Source organism: Lampris incognitus, chromosome 11 (assembly GCF_029633865.1).
Source record: "Lampris incognitus isolate fLamInc1 chromosome 11, fLamInc1.hap2, whole genome shotgun sequence".
Classification (NCBI taxonomy): domain Eukaryota; kingdom Metazoa; phylum Chordata; class Actinopteri; order Lampriformes; family Lampridae; genus Lampris; species Lampris incognitus.
The window spans coordinates 9111361-9138077 of NC_079221.1; the positions used below are offsets into that span (position 1 = coordinate 9111361).

At 48.2% G+C, this 26717-nt stretch overlaps 1 protein-coding gene across 1 annotated transcript; it reads right to left on the reverse strand.

The window, feature by feature from the left end:
* Positions 1-1986: 1986 nt before the first annotated feature.
* Positions 1987-25928, reverse strand: zgc:113337 (uncharacterized protein LOC503741 homolog). The gene is made up of 7 exons (XM_056289849.1): positions 25857-25928; positions 25435-25755; positions 23310-23639; positions 13761-14045; positions 11228-11343; positions 10615-10684; positions 1987-2315 (listed from the first exon to the last, which is right to left on the reverse strand). Exons 1-7 carry the CDS (start codon positions 25873-25875, stop codon positions 1987-1989), a joined length of 1470 nt encoding a protein of 489 aa, XP_056145824.1. The 5' UTR covers positions 25876-25928.
* Between the last annotated feature and the right edge of the window lie 789 nt (positions 25929-26717).

Here is a 26717-nt window from a genome sequence, read left to right on the forward strand (position 1 = left end):
CTTCTAGAGCCACGGTGTTGTGTCATAATCCACGAGTCATAACCCGAGTACCCAAAGTACCACATCACTGGACAAAGTTTCCCATAGCAAGAAAGAGCAAAGCACGAGGACAATATCGTCCACACACCTGAGTGTCTAAGTTGGTTGCACACTGACCTCTGCAGGACATACTCCATACTCTACTATTTTTTTTTTCTTCTTTCAGCTTTTTCCCTGTTTTTCAGGGGTCGCCACAGCAGATTTTACAGTTTCCATCAGGACCCTGTGAGGGCACAGCACCAATGCTGACCGTTGTTCGATCCGGTATGGGCTTGTCAATCTGCATATTGATTTGGCAAAATTTTACGTCGGATGCCCTTCCTGACACAACCACTAACCCTATGGACGGGGGCACAGGTAAAGCGCTGGATGCCATTCCAGTATTCATGGACTTGCGCCCATGCCTGTCGCCATCCATACTCTACTATGTCACCATTTATTTATCTTTTGCCTTTAACTATATAGACACACAGTCTTATATTACGCAGAGATTCTACTACAACCGAGACAATCCACAACTGATTTGGATTTAACAAGATGGCTGGTCGCTAAAACGATTTTAAAATAGAAAAAAAAACAGTCCTCTAGATCACTGTTTCTCAACAGTGGTCCGTGGTGTAATTGCAAGGGGTCCGTGAAAATAAAATATCTTTAAAAAAAGGATCCTATGACATTTATAGAAATAGGATTATTTTACTCAAATGTGACCGAGACCTTTATCTACCTAAACTATAAAGGGTAACAGGACTTTTTTCTCTAATTACATCTGTTTCACAAGTGCAATTTATTGTATTTTAATAAGAGATCTCGCTCCCGTTTGCATTGTTAAAAGTTACTGAATACATATTCTGTTTTGTTACATATATCTGAAAGTTACTGCATAAGAATTCTGTTTTGTTAACTATATCTAAGTTACAACTGAAAGCTCTTATTTTTGCCCCATAGAGTGAATAAATGCTATAATGCAATTTAAAATGCAAGATCAGGTGGAGGGGTCCTCAGGGTAGATCAAAAATACGCAGGGGGTCCAGGACCCCAAAAAGGTTGAGAACCACTGCTGTAGATAGCCAGGGTGTGACTGTGTGAGAGCAGGTCATGGATTGGCATGAGTCCAAGGCTGAGCAGGCCGAGGTAGGGAGACAGAAGACTGGGGGAGCTGAGGCCAAGGAGTGTCTGGGGTCTGTATAGGGCCTGCCTGAGGCACCGGGGCATCCTGCCACGCTGAGGGTGTGGCTTGGGGTGTGTCACCAGCTGTGTGCGGCAGAGCCAGCACTGTTTGGAGGTGGCTGGAGTGCCATCGAGTGCCATCATTGGGGGAGGTAGGTAGCTGGGCCCAGGTGATGGGTGACTTGGAGAGGACCAGTTTGAGGCCATTTTATTGTCCCAGTGGGTCAATGGACCCTGACCCAGTCTGAGGCGGTGATGTGTGGCACCAGGGCTCATTTTGACTGGTCAAATTGTTCCTTCATCCAACTCTGCTGATTGGTGACTGAGGCTGACCCCAGAGTGAGGTGCCTGGAGTGTAGAAGGGTGTAGCCTGTTGAGGGGCAGGTCAAGCTCTCGGCCCAGCATGAGAGAGGCTGGGGAGATGTCCATGATCAAGTGCTGTGTGGCCCTCTAGTGCAGCACAGTATGAAAGATGGCCTGTGTGAAGGAGCACCCTTGGGCAAGATGTGCTCTGAGGCCATTTTTCAGTCACTGGTGAAAGCGTTCAATGCCGCTGTTGGCCTGGGGGTGATAATACGCAGTGCGTACATGAAGGATGCCCTTGCTTTCAAGGTAAGTAGGGAACTCTGCAGAGACCAGCTGAGGGCTGATGTCAGCGGTGATGGTCTTTTTAAGGTCCCAGTGAGAGAAGAGAGTCCAGGAAGCCCATGATGACCTGAGAACTCACAGAACTGGTAGTGGTGAGCTCTGGCTGTTTCCAGTATAGGTCACAGGCAACCATCAAGTATCGTTGGTGTTGGGGAAGAAAGTGACATAAGTGGCTGAGCTGGGCTCGGGGATGACCTGAATGGCGTCCACGTTGGACTGGAGTGCAGTTATGCCGCTTGCCGACAGCCAGAACCACACAAACTCAATGGCTGGCACAGAGAGGACACGTTTTTCAGTATTGATAGCTAGCTTGTGCTTGGCTAGGGCTGCTAAGACCCTGTTGAGTTGCTCGCCATGGATGTCAGTGGTGGGCCCGTGCACAACAACATCCAGATATATGGCTATGCCCAGTATGCCCGCCAGCAAAGACCATGGCTTTCTGGAAGCAACTGGGGGCAGATCTGAGGCCAAAAGGCATCTCAGTGTTGTGGAAAAATGTCCACATGTTTCACAAAGGCTGTGAGGTTGGTGGCTCCATTTTGCTGGCATGTGTCAGGTAATTAGCCGTAAATATAGACATAATTTCATATGAATGCCTTTTTTATCATCAACCTGATTTATGTCTAAGTTTTGCCTACATGGATCTCTATAAGTTCTGTGAACTGCAGGGTTTTGAGTAAGAGACTGAATGAGTCCTGTCCGTATCAAAAGATAAAATGACTCAATAAAACATCACATTCTCACAGCTGCATTTTTCTAAAAGGGGCATCTGTTCCCAATTTCCCCCATAGTGCCCATAAATATTTCAGGCCAAGCCTCTCACAAGGACAATATGAATTCTTCTGATCAGTCTTTATTGGTCCTTCAAGGCTGTCCTCCTGGTATGACAGGAACAAATGGCATCTGTAATTGTTATCTGGCCCTTTTTAAAAGTAAGTCTTCTGTCAGAAGCCTTCATACGCTCGATAGCGGGACCGAACAACGTGTAAAGGTGTATGAACACTCCTGCATGACTTCTGTTTAATGCCGGGAAAAGTGGGTCTGATCTGTTGCATGGTTATGATAGCGCTCTTGGCCCTTTAGCTTCCTACAATCACTCGTCTATTAGGAATCGTGGAGTGATTTTTGACAGCTCTTTGAACTTTGATAAACAAATAAGCTCAGTAGTCAAAACAAGTTTTTTTCAATTACAACTTCTGGGAAAGGTAAAGGCATATCTCCCTCCAAATGATCTTGAAAGGGTAATTCGTGCATTTATTACCTCTCGTTTGGGTTATTGTAACTCATTGTATGTTGGCGTAGCTCAGTCGTCGCTTTGTCGCCTGCAGCTTGTACAAAATGCAGCTGCTCGCCTGCTGACAGGAAAGAAATGACATGATCACATAACGCCTGTACTGGCCCCCCTTCATTGGCTTCTGTTTTAAGATCCAGTTTAAGATTTTATTACTTGTTTTTAAGTCTAAATGGGCTGGCACCACCTTACTTATCTGAGTTAATACATCATCATACACCAGTCAGAGCACTCAGGTCAACAAACCAGATGCTCTTACATGTTCCCAGATCCATGCTTAAGAATAGGGGCGACAGAGCCTCTGCAGTGACTGCCCCTGATCTCTGGAACAACTTATCAGCACACATAAGATCTGCTCAGACCCTAGAGACTTTTAAATCTTGGTTAAAGACCTACCTCTTCTCACTGGCATTCAATTCAAGTTGAGCTTGACACCATGATTTTATTGTGGAAATGTACTTTTACTCTTATGTTTTATTGTATACATTTCAATTTCTTTATTTCATTATATCTTTTTGCATGTATTTTTATATTCATATGTGTCACTTATTTTATATTGTATTTTAAGCTTGTGCAGCACTTTGGTTCAACTGTGGTTGTTTTAAAAGCTTGACTTGACTTGACTAAGCCTTTCAACTATGCAGACAAGAGCTCCCTTCATTCAGCAACAACATTCATTAATGGAAAAAGTCATGTGCGACTGCTGTGGGTTTGACAATGTGATGATTTAAAATAAAATGCCAACTGGAGTTCGTAAGCAAGAAGTTAATGGAGTATATAGTATAAGTACAACCTTCGTTGGTTATGTTCAAATGGCTGTAGGTCCTTATTTCTGCAAGTGAGAGATGTGCTCAGATCAACAACTGATATGTGGATCTTGGACTAACGCTAACCTTATTTCCTGTTTTTTGCCCCCCCCCCTATTTCTCACCAATTGTACTTGGCCAATTGCCCCACTCTTCTGAGCCGTCCTGGTCACTGCTCCACTCCCTCTGCTGATCTGAGGAGGGCTGCAGACTACCACATGCCTCCTGCGATACACGTGGAGTCGCCAGCCACTTCTTTTCACCTGACAGTGAGGCGTTTCGCCAGGGGGATGTAGCGTGTGGGAGGATCCCGCTATCCCCCGTCCCCCTCCCCCCACCCAAACCGGTGCCCCAACCGACCAGAAGAAGCACTAGTGCAGCGACCAGGACACATGACTCCATCTGGCTTCCCACCTATAGACACGGCCGATTGTGTCTCTAGGGACGCCCGACCAAGCCGGCGGTAACACAGGGATTCGAACCGGCGATCCCAGTGTTGGTAGGCAACGGAATAGACCGCCACACCACCCGGATGCCTTCCCCGACCTTATTTCTAATATGAATCTGATTGGAAAAATTGTTGATGAACCCTGTAACTAGGCTTTGTTACTGAAAGGTTTTCCTGATTTCTGTGATGTCCACAGGCTGTCGTGTCATTTGTCAAATTAGATTCATGGTAGGAAGAGGGTTAGGGTTAGCCCGAAGTAAAATCCTCACCGTCAAACTTATCAATTATCACGGTCAAACGCTGATCTGGGAACATGCCTCACTTGCAAAAAACAGGTCGAGCACATTGAAATGAATTAGAGGACTCGCTTTTCTTGTTCCAGTAAGCGTGTCTATTAGTTGCTACCCAAACACAAAGTCTGTGCTTGTACCACAGCCCCCCCCCCCCACACACACACACACACACCGGGGACCGTGTGTGTTTTCTGTCGCAGACAAAGCCTCAGTTGAGATGGCAGAGAGATGGAGAGCGTGGGCTTCAGTGCGAAGGCAGCGTCTTAGATGCCGGATTTGATCTGGCCCGAAGTCATTCAGAGAATGTGACCTCATCCAGCCGAGCATCGGGACGAAAACCCCTGCGACGAAAGTGATCAAGGTGTTCAAATGTGCCGGGGGAGCGTGTGCTCTCAAAGCCAACATGTCTTTCTATATACACCACGGTAACCAACACAGAGGGGGAAACCGCACATTTTTCACAATGGTGTAACTGAGTGGTCAGCTGTGAGGGGAACAGAGCGTGAAACGTGTCTTACTATTTCCAAAGGTATATAAGTGGTTGTGGTCCCAAAAAAAAAAACCTGCATTAAAAGCCAGATCTTACTTACTCGGTCTGGTTCAGATTTTCAAACATTCCAAGTCTACTGGAGACTGTGTTGTAGGGGAGGTGATGAGACACAGAGAGGACTAATAAATACTGCATGTGAACCCTGAATTCACTCAGCACTGGCATGTATTATATGCCCTGTGTGTGTGCGTGTGTGTGTGTGTGTGTGTGTGTGTGTGTGTGTGTGTGTGTGTGTGTGTGTGTGTGTGTGTGTGTGTTCACAAGTGCATGTTTGCACCATAAGGTCGACCATAACTGTGTTGGCTGCAGATGAAGAGAGCTCCAAACAATGAGCATCTGGCTACCAGTACCGGCTACAGAAATACTCCATCTTCTTCTCTTTCTGAACCCTTCTGAGGTTTCAAAAAAAAAAAAAAAAACCTCCTCTGAAGTTTTATAGGACCAAAAATAGACAAAATAATACCGTGGAAATACTAAAACAAAACACCGTGATCTTATTTGTTTTATTACATCATATTACGTAACTTCTCACAAACCATTTTTAACTGGATCTGTACATGGGTAGGGCGCAACTTATCAACTGAACGTATTAAAACATTTAAAATTCAACCCCGCTAACATAATCCATGTGCACATGACCAGAATCATAAGTCAGAATCGTAAGGACTACCAAAACTATTCAGTGTGGCTACGGCTATTATAGAAGTACTACACAAAATGAACAAAATGGCCAAGAAATGTGATGGGGTGCGTTGGATTTCATGCCGGGAGATGCTGAAGACTTCCGCTGTCCAACACGAACAACCATGTCTGAGGCAAACATCTGTGGGTGTTTCGAATTACACGATTTGATAAGTAAGAGTATTTTCAACAGAACACTTTCTCTGCTTGGCTTGAGTCTTTAAATACCTATAAACACACAAACATATCATTGCCACCCAAACCACAATGCCATGTCATTATTTTAGGCGTTCGGGCTGACTTACAGTGAGTGAGTGGGTACGGTGCTTTTTGTCTTTGCCCAATAACAAGTAGACAGGAGCGCACACTATTGCTCAAGGGCACATTGGCTGTTACTGGGATCGAACCCGCAGCTGTCTAATAACAACTAAGGGCCACACTGTACCCCAACTACATACCAGGCACTAGTCCAGACTACCCCCCCCCACACACACACACACAGAGTGCAGCCTGGGTGCAAGAAATGAGCCAACCAGACACGCGTTCCATCAGGGCGCACCGATTAGATTTCAGCAGAGAATCTTCAAGAAATTGATTCATGTCAGCTGACCACAGCAAACGGGTCGTGAAAATTAACATGCTCCAATCGCACACACAAATCTAAAACATGCAAAGGAAAAAAAAAGCAACATCCAACTTGCTGCAAAAACAAGATGCGTGCCGCACAAACAGGATTTAGGTCCGAAACCTTCTAGCGGTGACACCGCACACTGCAGGTCGCCCACAAGCCACATACGGCGCTCCCACATGCACGGTAGTGAGAAGTCCTCTCGTCAAAACAAGACACCAAAATGAGTAAAGTTGTAGGGGGCTAGTTCAGTGCGGCCCTCTGGAAACGAACTGTTCAGCTGTGTTGTTAATTCGGGAGCCGGTTAAGACGCTGTCGGAGGACAAGCAGCCTTGCACACTTTCATTTACATGCCGTATACTGTAGTAACAAGAGCCTAGTGGTGACCCGCCGGCCACAATGGGTGTCGAAAGAGCCAGCGACCGGCAGTTCCCGCCACACCGATTACGTCACGGCTCCGCTTCGCACATGCGTATTAAGCGTTAAGTCAAGTTTGTGCCGTTATCTCCGCCAAGGTTATTAAACGCTCCTCCGGCAACGTGGAGATTTGCTGCGCCGTTACTGTGATCAGCGGAGACGCGTTATTTACATGCGCCAAATTCTCAATCCGCCTAGACGTCGACGGAGGGCAACCAAAAGACGGGTTTTTTTGTTTTGTTTTTTTGGGGATCCGTGTGAGTGCGGATCGTATTCAAAACGATGTCGTTTGAACGCGGAACTTTTTTTCTAAAAAACGCAAAGGAAAACCTTTTCCGTTTTTGGCAAGACCGTTGTAGCCTAAACTAGCCTAAGCTAGCCTAGCATAGCCACAGTGCTGAACAGATGAAGGGAAATCTGGTCTAGACGTGCAACTAATTACCTCGGTTGGACGACCGGTCTTGATGACTTGGACTCGAACTTTTGTGTACTGCTATAAACTGCTTACCTTACAGCAGTCTTGCTTATCCCAAATGTACACGTGTGTCGTGGTCAGGACCGCTCACGTTGTCCACGTTGCCGGGTGCGAGCTATTATAACCACCACTAATGTGTTTACACTGCCCCTAGTGGCTCAAAGTGTTAATACTTAAAAAACAAACAGTAACAGGCAAGAGAACTCAAGAGCATCTACTATATTGGCCCCAACAGTTTTATATTCCATTCATTAACTCTGCTGTTTGCTGTGGCAGAATTATGTCCGTCAAGGTCCGAGCTGGATCAAAACTCCATGCAGCGAGTCCTCACAGACTTCATGTGAGCGTAGCCTAAAGGATGTGATAAAAAGTCTGATTTTTTTTTAATATATATTTATAGAGAGAGAGAGAGGAAGAGGAGAAGAGATGAGTGTCACTGAGCGGTGGGAGGTCAAAAGTAGGATTGTATTGGATGTCCTCTTGAAGTGGGTCAGAGCAATCCATCTTCCCTCCATCCTAACGATGATCTGATGACGCAGTCAAAGGTCAAGAGTCAGTAAAAATTTTCTCCAGGAAGTTCTGCTTCCTTTTTCTTTTTTTTAAGAGCTCCCGTCTCATCTGAAAGGTTAATCAGCTGCAAAGAAATGTAGGGAGACACAACAGAATTAAAATCAATGAGAGAAATAAAAAGTCAAGTTGTAAAACACAGATTATAATAAGTTTAGTCTTCCTGGTATATTATCAGTATAAAGCTCAACATGATGTCAAGTGGCCCAGTGACTGGCTGCAGCTAGAGCATCACAGCATCCCTCCAAACCTTTAAGTGCTCAATTTTGGTTAACCAGCGCATGGAAACATGCATATAAAGTAAAATCCCTACAACTCTCCAGACAAAGTGAGGCAAGATGTTGTCTTTTTCATCTCATTTTAGGATGAAAAAAACTTAAGATTCCATTTACACCTGGCATTATCATGCAATCTGTATCTAGATATGTTATCCGGATAATAATCCAATCATGCACACCTGATATCTATGTGTTCTTGTTGTCTGCAGTGTATACGCATTGGGGTCGGATCTAAATTTAAGTGCCCAGTTTGCAAAGAAACCGAATGAATGGGATGTTGGAAAGTCACCCTATTGTCATTAAAGCAATGGCAAAATGAAAACAAAATCAAATTCTTTACAAAAAGGGTAATTTTAATGACTCGGGAGGCAGGTTGTTTTGCTGTGGTCATATCTGCAAATACTGTGATTGAAACTACAACGCAGAACTGATAACAATCTGATCATAATGCGAGTTGGGTGCGTTTGGGTGTTTTACACCTTGCATTAACATACATTTTTCCTTATCCAGACAAAATATCCAGATACTGATCGTGTTTGAATGCTGCATGTAAATGAGGTCCATAACACATACAACGGCAACATCTGTTAACATTACATTTAGAAATTCCATACTGATACATACATACATTTGAATTTTTTTTTCAAAAACGTTTTTTTTTTTAAATATTTCTTCTTTTTTTTAAAATTTGAAATACATTTGAAATTCAATATGCAAAAAAAGAGGAAGCGAGAACCATCACTTTATCCCTGATTAGTTCTATGACAATGATCCATGGATATTTTCCGTCATGGCCAGGCTGGAAGAAAGTTGTGCAAGTAAAGTGCAAAAAGAATGCAGGTAACCAAGAGAAATCAAAAGGCAGTCTAAAATGACGTCATCAACAGGCTGTCGTCTCTTATAATGCAAACATGCATTGAAATGACATGGGCCACCTTTGGCAATGTGGCACATGCAGCACTGCGATGGCTTGGTTCTGGCCCAGATCTGGCAAACAGGAGCGGACCACCCAAGTGCCATCATTCCACGCGGTATGTGGGCCGGATGACGTGTTGGTGTGGGATGGGTCCGGGCCACAGCAATTTTGCTATCTGGGGAGGATCACGCTATTCCCCCCAGTTTCCCCCTCCCCCTGAACAGGCGCCCCAACCATCCAGAGGAGGCGCTAGTGCAGCGACCAGGACACATACACACATCCGGCTTCCCACCCGCAGACATGGCCAATTGTGTCTGTAGGGGCGCCCGACCAAGCAGTAGCAAACACGGGGATTCGAACCGCTGCCAACGGACCGCTGTGCCACCCAGACGCCCCTCCCTCTGTTCTTCACTCCTGGCTCCATTCTTTCTTACGACAGAGATGTCCTTCCACGTGCCTTCTGAGAACTGGCTTCGTGAGCTCTATTCATCGCCAAAATAGCTGACTATAATGTTCCAGGGTCAAGAGGGACAAGTTCACACACACACACACACACACACACACACACACACACACACACACACACATGGACCTGCTGCACATGTATTTACACACAAATGTGCACACAGATGAACAGACAATAGCACCTGCACACACAGCTCCACTCTACACCTTCCTCTAACATTGTTTCTTCACATATCCCATTACTTGTTCTCAATTTTTTGACCTTACAGCGATTTCGACTGACAAACGTGTCACAGTGAGAAAGATTTGCGGTCAAAGCGAGGAAACCCTGCCAAACTGGGACAACTACTCAACCTCAATAATATGCAGGGCACAAGACACAGCGACCCAGGTCTCATAACGTCCATCCATCCATTATCTGAACCACTTATCCTGGTCTCAGGGTCACGGGGATGCTGGAGCCTATCCCAGCTCTCATTGGGCGGCAGACGGGAAGACACCCTGGACATCCGCCAGGCCATCACAGGGCCAACACACACACACACACACACACACACACACACACACACACACACACATTCCCACCTAGGGACAATTTAGTATGGCCGATTCACCTGACCTACATGTCTTTGGACTGTGGGAGGAAACCGGAGCACCCGCACGAAACCCACGCAGACACGGGGAGAACGTGCAAACTCCACACAGAGGACGACCCGGGACGACCCCCAAGGTTGGACTACCTCGGGGCTCGAACCCAGGACCTTCTTGCTGCGAGACAACTGCCCCAACCACTGCGCCACCATGCCGCCTGTCAAAAGATTTTTGCTTTCCAGAAGAAATCCCAATCCCAGCTGTGGTAATCATCTCTTTGACAACTATTATGTTCTACAGAACAATGGGGGGGGGGTCAGCAAGGCTATTTTGCATAATTTGGAGGTCTGTTACCTTCCCCAGTTAGCATCCGGACGTGGGCCACTTCAGGCAAGGATGCGGCATTGATGGCCTTCTTCTGGCCCTGACAAAATGGACGTAAGCCTAAAGTGGCCCAAATATGCCGAATCAAATGTGGGCCTTTTTTGGCAAAGAAGCGGTGCTCTCGGCAACACGTAATCTGGATGTGACCCTGAAGTGGACCGTGTGGTAAATGGTGAATATGGCCCAAATATCACAAAACAAATATGGGCCACCTCTGGCAAATATGTGGCACATGCGGCATTGCTATAGCTTGGTTCTGGCCCAGATCTGGCAAACAGGAGCGGACCACCCAAGTGCCATCCTTCCACGCGGTATGTGGGCCGGATGGAAGTGTCGGGTGCGGCGGGTCCGGGCCACAGCAATTCTGCTATCTGGGAACCGCATATATTTTCTAACTGGCCACAAACATGTTGCCTGACCCTTATCAGGTGTACAGGAGGCTGACGAATTACTTTGGGTAACATGACGTTGATTTTTATCTCACGTAGCCTGGCTGATTGTGGAAGGATTGTCATGCACATAAAGCGATAAACCGATTTTGAAGGATAAGCGTGGAAGCACACACACACACACACACACACACTTTCACTCCCTCACCCTCTTTGCGCAGGAAACACTTCCAAAGGCAGAAGCAGAGCGACAGAACCAGGAGAGCTGCCACAGTGGTCACTGAGATGAGGATGGTGAGGGCCGTCCCGACTGTGAGAGAGAGGAGACACAAGCAGATGCAGGGAGAGCTCTGGTCAGCAGCCGGTCACCCGTCCAAATACCGTGGCTCTTTTATGAGCCATGACTGATTGGGGAGATTTGATTTGTGCCGTTCTGGTCAAATGAATTGACCCTCTGTGCCATGTTCACTCCTGACCCAACGTAACCAAGTTTAAAGCCGATGGAGACCCAAATCCACAACAGCCCTCTAACTATGTAGTTTAGGGTCTTGTGGACTTAACAGTAAACATCTAAAAACACATTAGAAATTAGTTTCATTATTGTGATTTGAGTTTTTGTACACTTTCCTGATATCGGGTTTGAATTGGGCATGGCTATGCTCGGACAGTTCTTACGAAAATTGCGTAATTAATTCAGTGAACCAGTCATAAAAAAAACTCCACGCCAGCTGTCCCACGTGGAGTCAACTCGTCTCTAAGTAGCCTTTTGCAATTAGCTAGCGCGAGGGGGCATTAAACCCCCCCCCCCGCCGTCTCCCCGGAGGAGAGGGGTGAGGCGGGTACCCCGAGGCGCACGGCGGGGGCGTCGGGGCGAGACACTTAAGTTTATGGTTCCGGAAGTTCGGGTAGCGTCACGTTCTATTCTGTTGCCTACCAACACGGGGATCGCCGGTTCGAATTCCCTTGTTACCTCCAGCTTGGTTGGGCGTCCCTACTAGCGCCTCCTCTGGTCGGTCGGGGCGCCTTTTCGGAGGGGGGGGGCTGGGAACTGGGGGGGGGGGGAGATAACGTGATCCTCCCACGTTCTATGTCCCCCTGGCGAAACTCCTCACTGTCAGGTGAGAAGAAGCGGCTGGCGACTCCACGTGTATGGGAGGAGACACGTGGTAGTCTGCAGCCCTCCCCGGATCGCAGAGGGGTCGGAGCAGAGACCGGGACAGCTCGGAAGAGTGAGGTAATTGGTTAGGTACAATTGGGGGGGGGGGGGGCAATAATAATTTTAAAAAAAGTTTATGGTTCCGAGAGTTTTGTTTAGGACTAAGCCCCCCCCCCCGGGGAGGCCCCCCCGTAAGCCTTCAGAGCGCGTGAATGACGACGGACGCCTTTAGTGGCAGCGTCGGGGCCCGCGTGAGCCCGGTCAGAACCGAGGTCCAACCTAGAAAAGAGGTTGTTTGCGTGCACGCCGCGCCTTTTTTTGGGGTGAAAAACGACGCACCTCGGGCGCGTGCGCAGAGACGTCAAGCAAAACGAGCGAGATGTCAATCAAAACGTGATCTGCCACGCCTACACAGTCCTGAGAAATGGTCTAAACAGCTAAAAGAGGTTTTAAAAAAATTCCCCCTTTTTCTCCCCAATAGAATTTGGCCAATTACCCCTCGCCTCCGAGCCGTCCCGGTCGCTGCTCCACCCCCCCCCCCCTGCCGACCCGGGGAGGGCGGCAGACTACCACATGCCCAGGGGCCAAAATCGGATATCAACAAGCGCAGTTCCTGAGGGGGACACCAAAAGTAGTGCTGTACACCAGGGGCGAAATATGGGGGGGGGGGTATATCATATTTTTCCCAGGATGGGGGGGTCGTGTCCCCCCGGGATTTCCGCCTATGCATATGCCTCCTCTGATACATGTGGAGTCGCCAGCCGCTTCTTTTCACCTGACAGTGAAGAGTTTCACCTGGGGGACGTAGCGCGAGGGAGGATCACACTACCCCCCCCCCCAGTTCCCCCATCCCACCGAACAGGCGCCCCGACCGACCAGAGGAGGCGCTAGTGCAGCGACCAGGACACAAACCCACATCCGGCTTCCCACCCGCAGATACGTCCAGTTGTGTCTGTAAGGACGCCCGACCAAGCCGGAAGTAACGCGGGGATTCGAACCGCCGATCCCCGTGTTGGTAGGCAACAGAATAGACCGCCATGCCAGACGGACGCCCGATTTTTGTTTTTTTTCTTTATTTTAGCTTTTCTGATAGGTATGAATGTTTATTTTCACTCAGATGTTTGTGGAAGCTTAATGAGACACTCAGCTGTGATATCACATAGGCGTTGTTCCAATTTCAAGCCATATTTCCAGAGGCTTTAAGAGGAATTCATCACCATGGCCGTGGCACTTAGACCAAGGGATGAACCCGTGTACCTGAGGCTCAGCATCATCATTATCATTAAAACTGATCTCTGGTTTCAGACTCTCACAACGCTTCCCAGGGAGCAAATACCTAACTGACATCGGAATGCAGATGCTCAGTTTGCGGTACGTGCAAAATTGAGAGCCGCTGTCTCCTTGGCAGTCGTTTAGCCAGAAAAACTCCAGTAATCTTCGCTTTCTGGTCAGCATTCTTGGCCGAAGCAAGAATGCTGTTTCCACAAACATCTCGAGTGATTATACAACACTGGCGTCGAGCTTTGCAAAATATGGGGCAACAAATCCACATTAAAGTTACTCCAACTCACTTTTGGTGTTCATGGACACTGCGATCGGCGATTCGAGACCTTTGTGATGGACCAAGCATTTGATGGACACGTCCTTCAGGAGCCCTGATTGGACGGTGAGCGTGCTGATGACCAGCGTGGTCCCGTCACCCTGGGGGACTTGTGTAGTCACCGGGGGTCCCATCGTTCGGTTATCTCTCTCCACGTTCCAGACGATCTCGGTTGGGGGACGGGACACGGAGGTGCAGTTGGCCTCGATCACACCAGGAGACGTGGTCTTGTAAATCACCTGAGGTTTGGGCAGCACTGGAAAATTCAAGACCCCATGAAATAAAAAAAAAAGTATTTTCAGTGTTGTTATCTCTTATCTGCATTTAATTCACATCTGTTTAACACTGTGTTTTAGAATTCACAAAAAATTTTTCGTTTTTGTGTATATACGAATAATGTTTTTCTCTTCCTGAAAAATACAGTAGTTCTTTTTTTAGTTATGTCACATTACTCTCGCTGATATACACAAGAAAAGTGAACTGGGGGTGAGACTGAAGGAAGATGATCTTCTACCACAAAATTGAAACCAGCCAATAGCACTTCGATGTCCATATTCTTCTAATAAAGCCCGGCTGTGATTGGCTGTCAATCAAATCAAAATCCCTCCCCTCACGAAATCCCACCCAATCGTTCTGTTTCACTCTGATACACGTCACATCGCAGAAGCTTGTGGTGGTCTACTGCTCCTTTTCCACTACATGGTACCGACTCGACTCGACTCGCTTCAGGGTCGTTACCGTAACAGGACCCCCTCAGCGTAGCTGGATTTTCGGCTCTCCGTTTTTTTTCTCAATTTCAAAATGTACTTTCAATAGAACTGCCCCGACCGCTTCAATATTTAAAAATGCCAGGCGATATCCCATGCGCGCATTGATGACGCAGGACGCAAAATGACGCAGTGACGCGTTTCTCTGACCAATCAGAAGTCCGCATTGGTTTTGGTTCCCGCTCCAGTTTATTTTTTAAACCTCGACAAAGGTGGTACCAGAAAAGTGGTAATAGTTGCCAAAATTCCGGTACTTTCCAGTAGGTAGAGGCTAGATCCCATCGATGCAGAGAACGGTCAACTGAGCATGCGCAAGTACTCGCGTCCGTTGTTTGGGTAGGTTAAGGTTAGGGTTAGGGCGGGGTTAGGGTTAAAGTTAGCTAATCAGACGCAGAGTAGGGGCGGGTCTTCCTAGAATCCCAGCGCCTGGACGCTACGCGGGGCGTGTGGAGGCGTGGTAGAGGCGTTTCGCGCATGCTCAGTTGACCGTTCTCTACTCCATTTCCGTTCTCTGCATCGATGGGAACTAGCCTCTACCCTTTCCAGTAGCGGAAAATGAAGAAAGGGCGAGTCGAGTCGAGCCGGTACCACGTAGTGGAAAAGGGGCCTGACGTTTCATGAGACGTGAGAAGACAGACGACCAGGAACTTGTGATGACGTTCCAAAACGCATGCGTAACATACATGGAGTTTGCACACGCACAGAAAGGCCTAAACGCCGAACTTCCGGTGACTGTTCCCCTCTTCTACCCGGCGAGATCCGCCACTTTGCTGGTTGTGTCGTGTCCTGACGTCCGTGTGATCCCGCTGACCAGAGATTCCAGCTTCCCTTCTCGGTGTTCGTTTTCACAGCGGAAGCTCGGTTCAGCGTGAACTCTGACCCGGAAGCGGACCGAGGATTTGGTTCCGCTGTTGGGCACTTCAAGTAAGTGTTGGCGGAGAGGTCGACGGCCACCGCGGTGCCCCCGAGGCGGGTGTGTGAGACGTTTGCTTTGTGAATCCGTGCGCTGCGTAAGTAAGTCCCTGGCCGGAAACTCGGTTCAGCGTGAACTCTGACCCGGAAGCGGACCGAGGATTTGGTTCCGCTGTTGGGCACTTCAACTAAGTGTTGGCGGAGAGGTCGACGGCCACTGCGGTGCCCCCGAGTGAGACGTTTGCTTTGTGAATCCGTGCGCTGCGTAAGTAAGTCCCTGGCCGGAAACTCGGTTCAGCGTGAACTCTGACCCGGAAGCGGACCGAGGATTTGGTTCCGCTGTTGGGCACTTCAGCTAAGTGTTGGCGGAGAGGTCGACGGCCACCGCGGTGCCCCCGAGGCGGGTGTGTGAGACGTTTGCTTTGTGAATCCCTGCGCTGCGTAAGTAAGTCCCTGGCTGGTTTCAATTCCCTGTTCTCGGGGCCGACGCGGGAATGTTATCCGTTGGAATTGGGAACATTTGTGTTGGCGAGCGCATATTTAGCCACACATATTTGGCCCCGACAGTTGCAGCGTTTGAGGCAATGAACCTTTTTACCCGCTACCAATCTGGTTTACATCAGCTGTGGAGGAGGGGTGCACCGTCCCGGGGAGGAATTTAGAGAGAGAGAGAGAGAGAGAGAGAGAGAGAGCAGCCCAGTGCGTCCCGCCATCAGCCGGTGTGAACTCTGCAGGAGTTGAGGCGCTTTGTCAGATGGACATTTTTGAGGCTAATTTAAGTCGAGGGTGTGAACCCGTAAATGGAAGTTTAACGATCCTGGAAGCAAAACCAACTCATTGCAGCAGATCCCACCGGCGAAAACAAGAAGATATAAATGGAAATCAGAGGTCTTATGAATATATATATATTTAATCTAATCATTTCATTCTTACGATTAACGCTGTGGGACAATTTCAGAGAAAAATTCCAGGGTCCCCCCCCCCCCCCGCCCGCCGCCCAATGACTGCTGGGATAGGCTCCAGCATTCCCGCGACCCTGACAGCAGGATAAGTGGTTTGGATAATGGAATGGAATGGAATGATCCCTTTATTGTGTCTGGGTCTTGTCTTTTGCTTTTAATTCAGATTGGTAGGTGTCTCTGTCGTTTGCCTGACCTGTGTATTTTATGTTATCTCATCTCATGTATCTGTCTATCCATCCATCCATCCATCCATCTATCCATCTATCTATCTATCTATCTATCTATCTATCTATCTATCTATCTATCTATCTATCTATCTATCTATCTATCTATCTATCTATCTATCTATCTATCTATGTGGTGCTTAATGGCTCTGTCTATGCTATGATGCTGCGTGACCACAGATGGGGTGCTTGTGTGTCTTTGTTGCTTTGTGATCTTATCTTAACACCTGGCTGCAAACCAAATTTCCTTTGGGATAACAGAGCTGAAAGTTTTCACTGTTAAACAACAAACATCGCTCCCTATTCTGCTGATGCGTGATTATTTTTCACCTCCATATATCTTACAGTCCAAGCAAAAGGAGCCAAAAAAATAACTGGTCCCAAATCGAATTCTCTTGGCCAGTTTACGACAATGTTGTTAGCTGTTTTGCGCCCGTGCATGTGCGTGTGTGTGTGTGTGTGAGAGAGAGAGAGAGAGAGAGAGAGAGAGAAAGAGAGAGCGCTAGATGGGGGGTGAATGACAGTGTGGGGTGGGGGTCGAACACGAGCGAGAGAGAGAGAGAGGCAGAGCTAAATGGGGGGTGAATGACAGTGTGGGGTGGGAGTCAAACACGAGAGAGAGAGGGAGAGAGAGAGAGGCAGAGCTAGAGGGGGAGTGAGTGACAGTGTGGGGTGGGGTTCGAACACGAGAGAGAGAGAAAGGGGGAGAAAGAGGCAGAGCTAGATGGGGGGTGAATGATGGGTGGGGGTCGAACGAGAGAGAGAGAGAGAGAGAGAGAGAGAGAGAGAGAGAGAGAGAGAGAGAGAGAGAGAGAGAGAGCGAGAGAGAGAGCTGGATGGGGGGATGAATGACAGTGTGGGGTGGGGGTCGAACACGAGAGAGAGAGAGAGAGCTACATGGGGGGGTGAATGACAGTGTGGGGTGGGGGTAGAACACGAGAGAGAGAGAGAGAGCTACATGGGGGGGTGAATGACAGTGTGGGGTGGGGGTCGAACACGAGAGAGAGAGAGAGAGAGAGAGAGCTACATGGGGGGGTGAATGACAGTGTGGGGTGGGGGTAGAACACGAGAGATAGAGAGAGAGAGAGAGAGAGAGAGCTGGATGGGGGGATGAATGACAGTGTGGGGTGGGGGTCGAACACGAGAGAGAGAGAGAGAGAGAGAGAGAGCTGGATGGGGGGATGAATGACAGTGTGGGGTGGGGGTCGAACACGAGAGAGAGAGAGAGAGAGAGAGAGCTAGATGGGGGGGTGAATGACAGTGTGGGGTGGGGGTCGAACACGAGAGAGCGAGAGAGAGAGAGAGAGAGAGAGAGCTGGATGGGGGGATGAATGACAGTGTGGGGTGGGGTTCGAACACGAGAGAGAGAGCGAGAGAGAGAGAGAGCTAGATGGGGGGGGATGAATGACAGTTTGGGGTGGGGTTCGAACACGAGAGAGAGAGCGAGAGAGAGAGAGAGCTAGATGGGGGGGGATGAATGACAGTGTGGGGTGGGGTTCGAACACGAGAGAGAGAGAGCGAGAGAGAGAGAGAGCTAGATGGGGGGGGGTGAATGACAGTTTGGGGTGGGGTTCGAACACGAGAGAGAGAGCGAGAGAGAGAGAGAGCTAGATGGGGGGGGATGAATGACAGTGTGGGGTGGGGTTCGAACACGAGAGAGAGAGAGAGAGAGAGAGCTAGATGGGGGGGGGGTGAATGACAGTGTGGGGTGGGGGTCGAACACGGTTGGCAGCGATGACAGAGAGAAAAATAAACATTATCCATGACACGAAGTCTTTGCTGTACTAATGGAAACGCCTACAGTACAGTTCAGTTTCAAACAAAGCCCTTCCTGTTGGTCTGCATAATTGGAAGCAAGAGGGAGAGGGAGAGAGAGAACAACAGAGAGAGAGAGAGAGAGAGAGAGAGAGAGAGAGGGAGAGAATGGGTGAGCAGAAACCGAGAGGACAGAAAGACTCACTGTCTGCCTGAAACAGTGACACAGTCATGCCTATCTGTCTCCCTCTCCCTCCCTCACGTCACTCCCTGCCTCCATCATCCCACCTTTTTCTGTCCTCTTTCGATTAGTTCATTCATCAGATGCGCACACGCACACACACACACACACACACACACACACACACACACACACACACACACACACACACACACACCGTTAAGAGTGATGGTGACGTGCCGGGACGGAGTTTCACATTCCTGCCCTGATGCAGCAGCACATTATCTCATAAATACAATGTTGCTTTGCATTTTTACTTAAGTGCCGGGTGAAATGGAAATGATTATTATCCCAATAATCATGCGGGGGGTTTGACGTATGTCACCAACTCCGCTTACATCCGCAGAACACCATGTTTAAGAATCCAGCTGGAGTTCGTCACGTTGAGTTGCTTGGTAAAGTAAATTATAACATCAGAGCAAAACCCGTGTTCTAATAATACTACCTTAACTATTCCCGACCCCACTTTGTGAGAAATGTTTGCTAGCGGTATCTATTCCGTTGCCTACCAACACGGAGATCGCCGGTTCGAATCCCCGTATTACCTCTGGCTTGGTCCGGAGTCCCTACGGACACAATTGGCCGTGTCTGCAGGCGGGAAGCCGGATGTGGGTATGTGTCCTGGTCGCTGCACTAGCGCCTCCTCTGGAGAGGGGGAACTGGGGGGGAATAGCGTGATCCTCTCACGCGCTACGTCCCCCCCCCCCCAGTGAAACTCCTCACTGTCAGGTGAAAAGAAGTGGCTGGCGACTCCACATGTGTAGGAGGAGACATGTGGTAGTCTGCAGCCCTCCACGGATTGGCAGGGGGGGCGGAGCAGCGACCGGGACGGCTCAGAAGAGTGGGGTAATTGGCCAGTGCAGTTGGGGAGAAAACGGGGGGGGGGGATTACCATTCCTGTAGACTATCCTACATTTTATTCTTTTATCTTTATTTGTATTTATTTGTATTTATTTTGTATCTACACTATATGTACAAAAGTATTGGGACACCTGGCCATTACACCCACAGGAGCTTTTATGACATCCCATTCTAAACCCATAGGCATTAATATGGAGTTCCCCCCCCCCCTTTCAGCTATAAGAGCTTCCACTCGTCTGGGAAGGCTTTCCACAAGATTTTGGAGTGTGTCTGTCGGAATTTTTGCCCATTCATCCAGAAGAGCGTTTTATGAGGTCAGGCACTGATGTTGGACGAGAAGACCTGGCTCGCAACCTCCGTTCTAGTTCATCCCAAAGGTGTTCGATGGGGTTGAGGTCAGGGCTCTGTGCGGGCCAGTCAGGTTCTTCCACACCAAACTCACCCAACCATGTTTTAATGGACCTTGCTTTGTGCATTGGGGCACAGTCATGCTGGTACAGAAAAGGGCCCTTCCCAAACTATTCCCACAAAGTTGGAAGCATAGAATTGCCCAAAATGTCTTGGCATGCTGAAGCATTAAGATTTCCCTTCACTGGAACTAAGGGGCCTAGCCCAACCCCTGAAAAACAACCCCATACCATTATCCCTCCTCCACCCAACTTTACAGTTGGCACAATGCAGTCAGGCAGGTAACGTTCTCCTGGCACCCGCCAAACCCAGACTCGTCCATCAGACTGCCAGACAGAGAAGTGTGATTCATCACTCCACAGAACAGGTTTCCACTGCTCCAGAGTCCAGTGGCAGCATGCTTTACACCGCTCCATCTGACGCTTGGCATTGTGCTTGGTGATGTAAGGCTTGCATGCAGCGTCTCGGCCATGGAAACCCATTCCATGAAGCTCCCGGCACACAGTTTTTGTGCTGATGTTAATGCCAGAGGAAGTCTGGAACTCGGCAGTTATTGAACCAACAGAGCGTTGGCGACTTTTATGCACTATGTGCCTCAGCCCTCGTTGACTTTACGTGGTCTGCCACTTTGTGGCTGAGTTGCTGTTGTTCCTTAACACTTCCACTTTTCAACAATACCACTTACAGCTAACCGTGGAATATCCAGCAGGGAAGAAATTCCACAAACTGACTTTATTGCAAAGGTGGCATCCTATGACAGTACCACACTTGAATTCACTGAGCTCTTCAGAACGACCCATTCTTTCACAAACGTTTGTAAATGCAGACTGCATGGCTGGCTGCTGGATTTCATACACCTGTGGCAATGGGTCTGAATGAAACACCTGAATTCAATGATTAAGACGTGTGTCCCAATACTTTTGTACATATAGTGTATTTATTGTTATTTTTCATTTCATTTTATTTTATTTTGGCATTCTGCTCATCTTCTTCATATATTTTATAATTCTGTTATCCTCTTTCAATGTTTGTATTCTGTAAATTTTGTAAACTTAACATCCGTTGCACGTTGTCCGTCTTGGGAGAGAGATCCCTCCTCTGTTGCTCTCCCCGAGGTTTCTTCCTATTTTTTCTCCCTATTAAAGGGTTGTTTTCTTTTTTAAGGAGTTGTTCCTTTTCCGATGCGAGGGTCTAAGGACAGGATGTTGTGTTGCTGTAAAGCCCACTGAGGCAAATTTGTAATTTGTGATATTGGGCCATACAGATAAAGTTGACTTGACTTGACTTGACTATAAATTTGTGTGTATGACAACATCCGGATTTCATCCTGACACCTGTCCACTGAAAGACGATAATATTGGGTTATTGCCGAGCCCAACTTTGTAGTCATACAGGCAGTACCTGACACCACCAACCTCATTTGTCTTGTATTGGAGTCTGCAAGTATTTTCCACGTGCCACCACAGATTGGCCAGATCTCTACTCACAGAGGACTACTGTACTATTATACTCATCTTTGACGAGTATAATAGTTTGAGTTTGTGGCAGACGGCGTGACTTGACGCATTCATGCCATGTTTACCTTGGGCTGTCTGACTATCTGCAATATCGCTCTAATCTCAGACCAACCTGGACCACCTGCGGTGCAGAATATCTCTCTAATCCAGGGGTGGGCAGTCTTACCCAGAAAGGGTCAGTGTGGGTGCAGGTTTTTTTTCCAACCAAGCAGCTACACACCTGATCCCACTGATCAACCAGTAGAGTCTTTGCTGAGGATCTTGATTAGACACGTAATTGCTCGGTTGGAACAAAAACCTGCACCCACACTGACCCTTTCTGGGTAAGACTGCCCACCCCTGCCAGACCAATCTGCTCTATAATGAACATGTGGGCTCAGACCTTTCCATCTTTAACTACTTTTACTTTCATCTTCATTCAATTTTTGAAGGGCTCTTGAGGGCGTCCCTCTCTCTGTACCCATGCAACACCTGGGTCAAATACACAACTGCAAAACCAAAATGTTAGGTTTATATGGGGGGGGGGGGGGTCTACAGCTACAACTCAACCAGCATAAATCTGTTGATCAGTATATTTTCCCTTCAGATAAACAAAGATGATACAACCCTTCTATTCTATTCTATTCTATTCTATCCCCCCCCCACCTTTTCTCCCTAATTGCACTTGGCCAGTTACCCCACTCTTCCGAGCCGTTCCGGTCGCTGCTCCACCCCCTCTGCTGATCCGGGGAGGGCTGCAGACTACCACATGCCTCCTCCGATACATGTGGAGTCGCCAGCCGCTTCTTTTCACCTGACAGTGAGGAGTTTCACCAGGGGGACGTAGCGCGTGGGAGGATCACGCTATTCCCTCCAGTCCCCCCCTCCCCCCGATCAGGCACCCTGACTGACCAGAAGAGGCGCTAGTGCAGTGACCAGGACACATACCCACATCCGGCTTCCCACCCGCAGACACGGCCAATTGAGTCTGTAGGGACGCCCGACCAAGCCGGAGGTAACACGGGGATTCGAACTGGTGATCTCCGTGTTGGTAGGCAACTCAACCCAGATATAGCATCCGGATGTGGGCCACTTCAGGAAATGATGCGGCACTGATGGCCTTCTTCTGACCCTGATAAAATGGATGTGAGCCTGAAGTGGCCCACATGTATCAATATGGCCCAAATCTGCCAAATCAGATGTGGGCCTTTTTTGGCAAAGACGCGGTGCTCTGGGCAACATGTAACCTGGATGTGACCTTGAAGTGGCCCCGTGTGGTAAATGGTGAATGTGGCCCAAACATCACAAAACAAATATGGGCCACCTTTGGCAAATATGTGGCACGTGCGGCATTGCTATGGCTTGGTTCTGGCCCAGATCTGGCAAACTGGAGCGGACCACCCAAGTGTCATCATTCCGTGCGGTATGTGGGCCGGATGAAGTGTCGGGTGTGGGACGGGGCCGGGCCACAGCAATGTTGCTATCTTTGGACGGAATAGACCGCTGCACCACCCAGACACCCTCTCTTGCCATTTAAACCCCCACCGGTGTGACAGTTTTCAGAAAAAAGATAATTATTGGATGTGAGCAGGCGAGAAGAACTTAATTCCATTGCATGTGGGGAAGCAAAGACATTGCAACATTTTAGGGGCGAGATTTTGCAAATTATGTTCAAAATGTTGGATGGAAGGTTGCGTCTTGATCCTAAAAGGTTTATTTTAGGGCTTCACCCTCTCAGTCTGGGTGCGCCAAGGAAAGAAAACGAACCCTTGACTGGTATGTTCACTCCAAGCAAAAGGCTTGTATGACACTATGTGTCGTTGTTACGTCTTGTGATTATCGTGTTATTACTACTGAAAAGAAGGAACATTTTGCGTAAAGTAAGGACAGTTACCATAAGTGGAGAGGCAAACGGTGGCGCTCTTGGGGCCCTCGGGGTGCGTTTCGTACAGGCAGGTGTAGCATCCCTCGTCCTGGATAGCCACAGGCTGGATGGTGAGCCGGCTGTGGGACAGGGAGGTGCTGAGCCAGACTCGACCCTGGTACGATGGCTCGATCATGGGGTCACTTTGTTTGGCGTAGGACGCCACCTCACGCGACACGCCCTGCTCGGAGCTGTGCCGCCATGCCACCTGCTGCACCTTCTCCGGCAGGCCGTAGGCACACGACAGCGAGGCCTTCTTGCCGCTCACGGCCGTCTTATTGCTGTCGGCCGTGATAGGCGCTGGGAGCCAAGAGAGACCGAGACCAGGTGAGAGAGAGAGAGAGAGAGAGAGAGAGAGAGAGAGAGAGAGAGAGAGAGAGAGAGAGAGAGAGAGACGAGGAGGAGGGAGGAAGAGAGACAGACCAGGGGAGGCACAGGATGAGAAGAGAGCAATGCAAATATTCAGAAAATGTGAGCCTTGGATCTACGACATCTGTTTTTGATTCGGCCCTCCCTTCCGTCTCTCACGGCGTTGGGCAGCTCTAGACAAACAACTGCACCTCACAAAGGAGCACCGGCAAGACACGGGGGAGTCAGGACTCCTGCGTGTCTGTGCACACCTACAGTAGGAGTAACTTGCCACTGCGTACTTGACAAACCCGTGTGTGGACAGGAGGGACTCTGTCTGGAGGGTGTGAGAGAGCCGGTTCTCATTAAAGCGGGTTTTAGTGAAGTTTCCCCGGGTGGGGAGAAACGACCCCACGTTCCAAAATCACCTCTGCTATGAAGTAGAGCAAGACGGGCAAAAGAAAGAAAGAAGAAAAGAATAGGAATTGAATTTAGGCACACAACCGACAGGGCTGCAACAAATGTGGTGTGAGCGATGAGCCTCATGAGAGGAGTGATGAAGACAGGCCGGTGCATCGGTTCCTCCCAGGCCAGCAGCACCACACCGCGCCCGACTTCGCTCCTTTAAACTCTATATAACACAGTGGAGTGGCTGGAGTAAAAGAGAACTGACGCTTCAGCAAGAGTTGGGCAGGCTGCTTTGAGAGTGTTGCCTCTGAAATTCAGTTTATGAAGAAGCTAATCTAGAATAAACCCCTTCTGTTGACCCAGTTCTCCCTCCAGCCGGACTTAACTGTGCTCTCTCCTGGATCCTCAAAGGTAGAAACTACTACGCCAGTCAAAACAGCAAGGCAACTCTCCTACTACTATACTATACTATACTATACTATACTACACTAAACTATACTATACTCTACTATACTCTACTCTAGTAAACTAAACTATACCATACTATACCATACTATACTATACTACAATATACTATACTTTACTATAGCATACTATACTATACTAAACTCTACTATAGTAAACTATACCATACCATACTATACTATACTACAATACACTATACTATAGCATACTATACTATACTAAACAAAACTATACTATAGTAAACTATACTATACTATACTATGGTATACCATACAAAACATTTCTGTTTTTATATGTTTTTGGTGGTGTTGTTTTTGGGAAATTTGGGATGTGTGTTTTTGTCTTTTGTGTTGCACTGCTGTGGGCTGGGGGAAGATTAAATGTTTATTTTCTCATATTTACAGACCTGCAAAATTACGGGCAATCTAAAAAAAAATTTTTTTTTTCACTTACGGTTTGTTCCCTACCAACAAAACCACATTCGTCACTTCTTTGCACAATAACAGTCCCGTTGACAGGGTGGTATGTTTATATTTCGCAAGCCCGACGCTTACACCCATCTTCTTATCATTTCCACTGCAGGGTTCCACCGAGGAATGCCGTTAATCGTTCGTGCTGTCGGCCTCTTCCATCCTACATTTAATCTGCAGCTCAACCAGCCTCACATCATTAGATATCCACGCGTCAAGCTGGACGAGGGTTAAGTAAACTACTTACCACCACCAGTTTCTACAGATTCTCACAGCAGATAGACCTGTTTTTGTCTTATCAGTAATAAGCGGTGATGTTTGTCTACCTTTTCTTTTTTTTTTGCAGACACAACAGCCTTAACACACAGAACCAAAACCGTCAGGCGATAAAGGGGCTCACTCACAGGTCACGGTGAGGCATGTCTGTGCCTGCTGCGAGCCAGAAGGTGAAAAGTCGAAGATGCACGTGTAGCACCCCTCGTCGCGGAAGCCCACCCTGCGGATGGTGATGGCCGAGGTGTCCTTTGGGGAGGGGGCCAGCTCCACGTGCTGCTGCCCGGACACGCTGTCCTTCTGGCCGGGCTGGTAGGTCAGCAGGCTCTTGTTCTGGACGTCCATCCAGCGCACCTGCCTCAGCGATTCGCCTCTCTCTCTGGAAACGCTGCAGGTCAGAGTGAAGGGCAGCTCCACGGGAGCCTCCATGCGCTCTGGTGCTGTTACCTTACCTACGACATTCAGCCGCATGTCAACCAGCCGCGTTTCTACTGGAATATCAAGGTTGAATGTCTGAAATCTTTTTTTTTTCTTTTCCCCATGATCTACTCACCTTGTAGCCTTACTACCATCAGTAGGGATAAGCACAGCAGCAGCAGGCCTCGGCTAAAGGAAGCCTCAAACATCGTCATCTGCAGAACATATAACAGAGGGAGGCCGGGGGTGGGGGTGGGGGGGGGCGTTCAGAGGTGGGGGAGTCTCAGGCACATCAGTGATTAGATCTCACGCCGAACACGAGGGAGGCATTTTGTAAACGGTCCTCAACTCCCTCATTTTTCTGATATCCAGAGATTAACAACTCAAGTCGCTACATAGGAGAGTGCAGACACCTTGGGGTTTTTAATCATCTGAAACACCCATTCTCATTTTGTCTGGCCATGGAATATCAGGGCGACTCAAATCCTTATTAGATGGTGTGCCGTGGTCACCTCCACGCGCGTACTCATGCGTGCACACACACACACACACACACACCTCTCTTTCACACACATACACACATGCACACACATATGTCCTGTATATGCATGCACGGACACACACATGCACGCATGCACACGCACGGACACATTTTCAAATTTCAGGTAGCATCAGTAATACCTTGTGTTCATTTTTAAAGCAGTGGAGTGTAGAGGTTCAATGTAATGTAAAAGTAACACCATAAAGCCCCCAATGTCAGAGTCACTAAGATGTGCAAATTAGAAACACGTTTAAAAGTTGGAAGTTAGAGGTAAAACTTCTCGACACATTTCTACATGGTTATCCTATCCTACTCCCAGTTCCTTTATACTGGCTTCTAAAACCGTAGCATCCAGTGGAATATGGTGCACCAATAAAATAAACAAGTCAAGTCATAATTAGGATAAATGACATCTGTTAATAATTATGAAAACCTCACAAATTTGTTTTTTTCCCC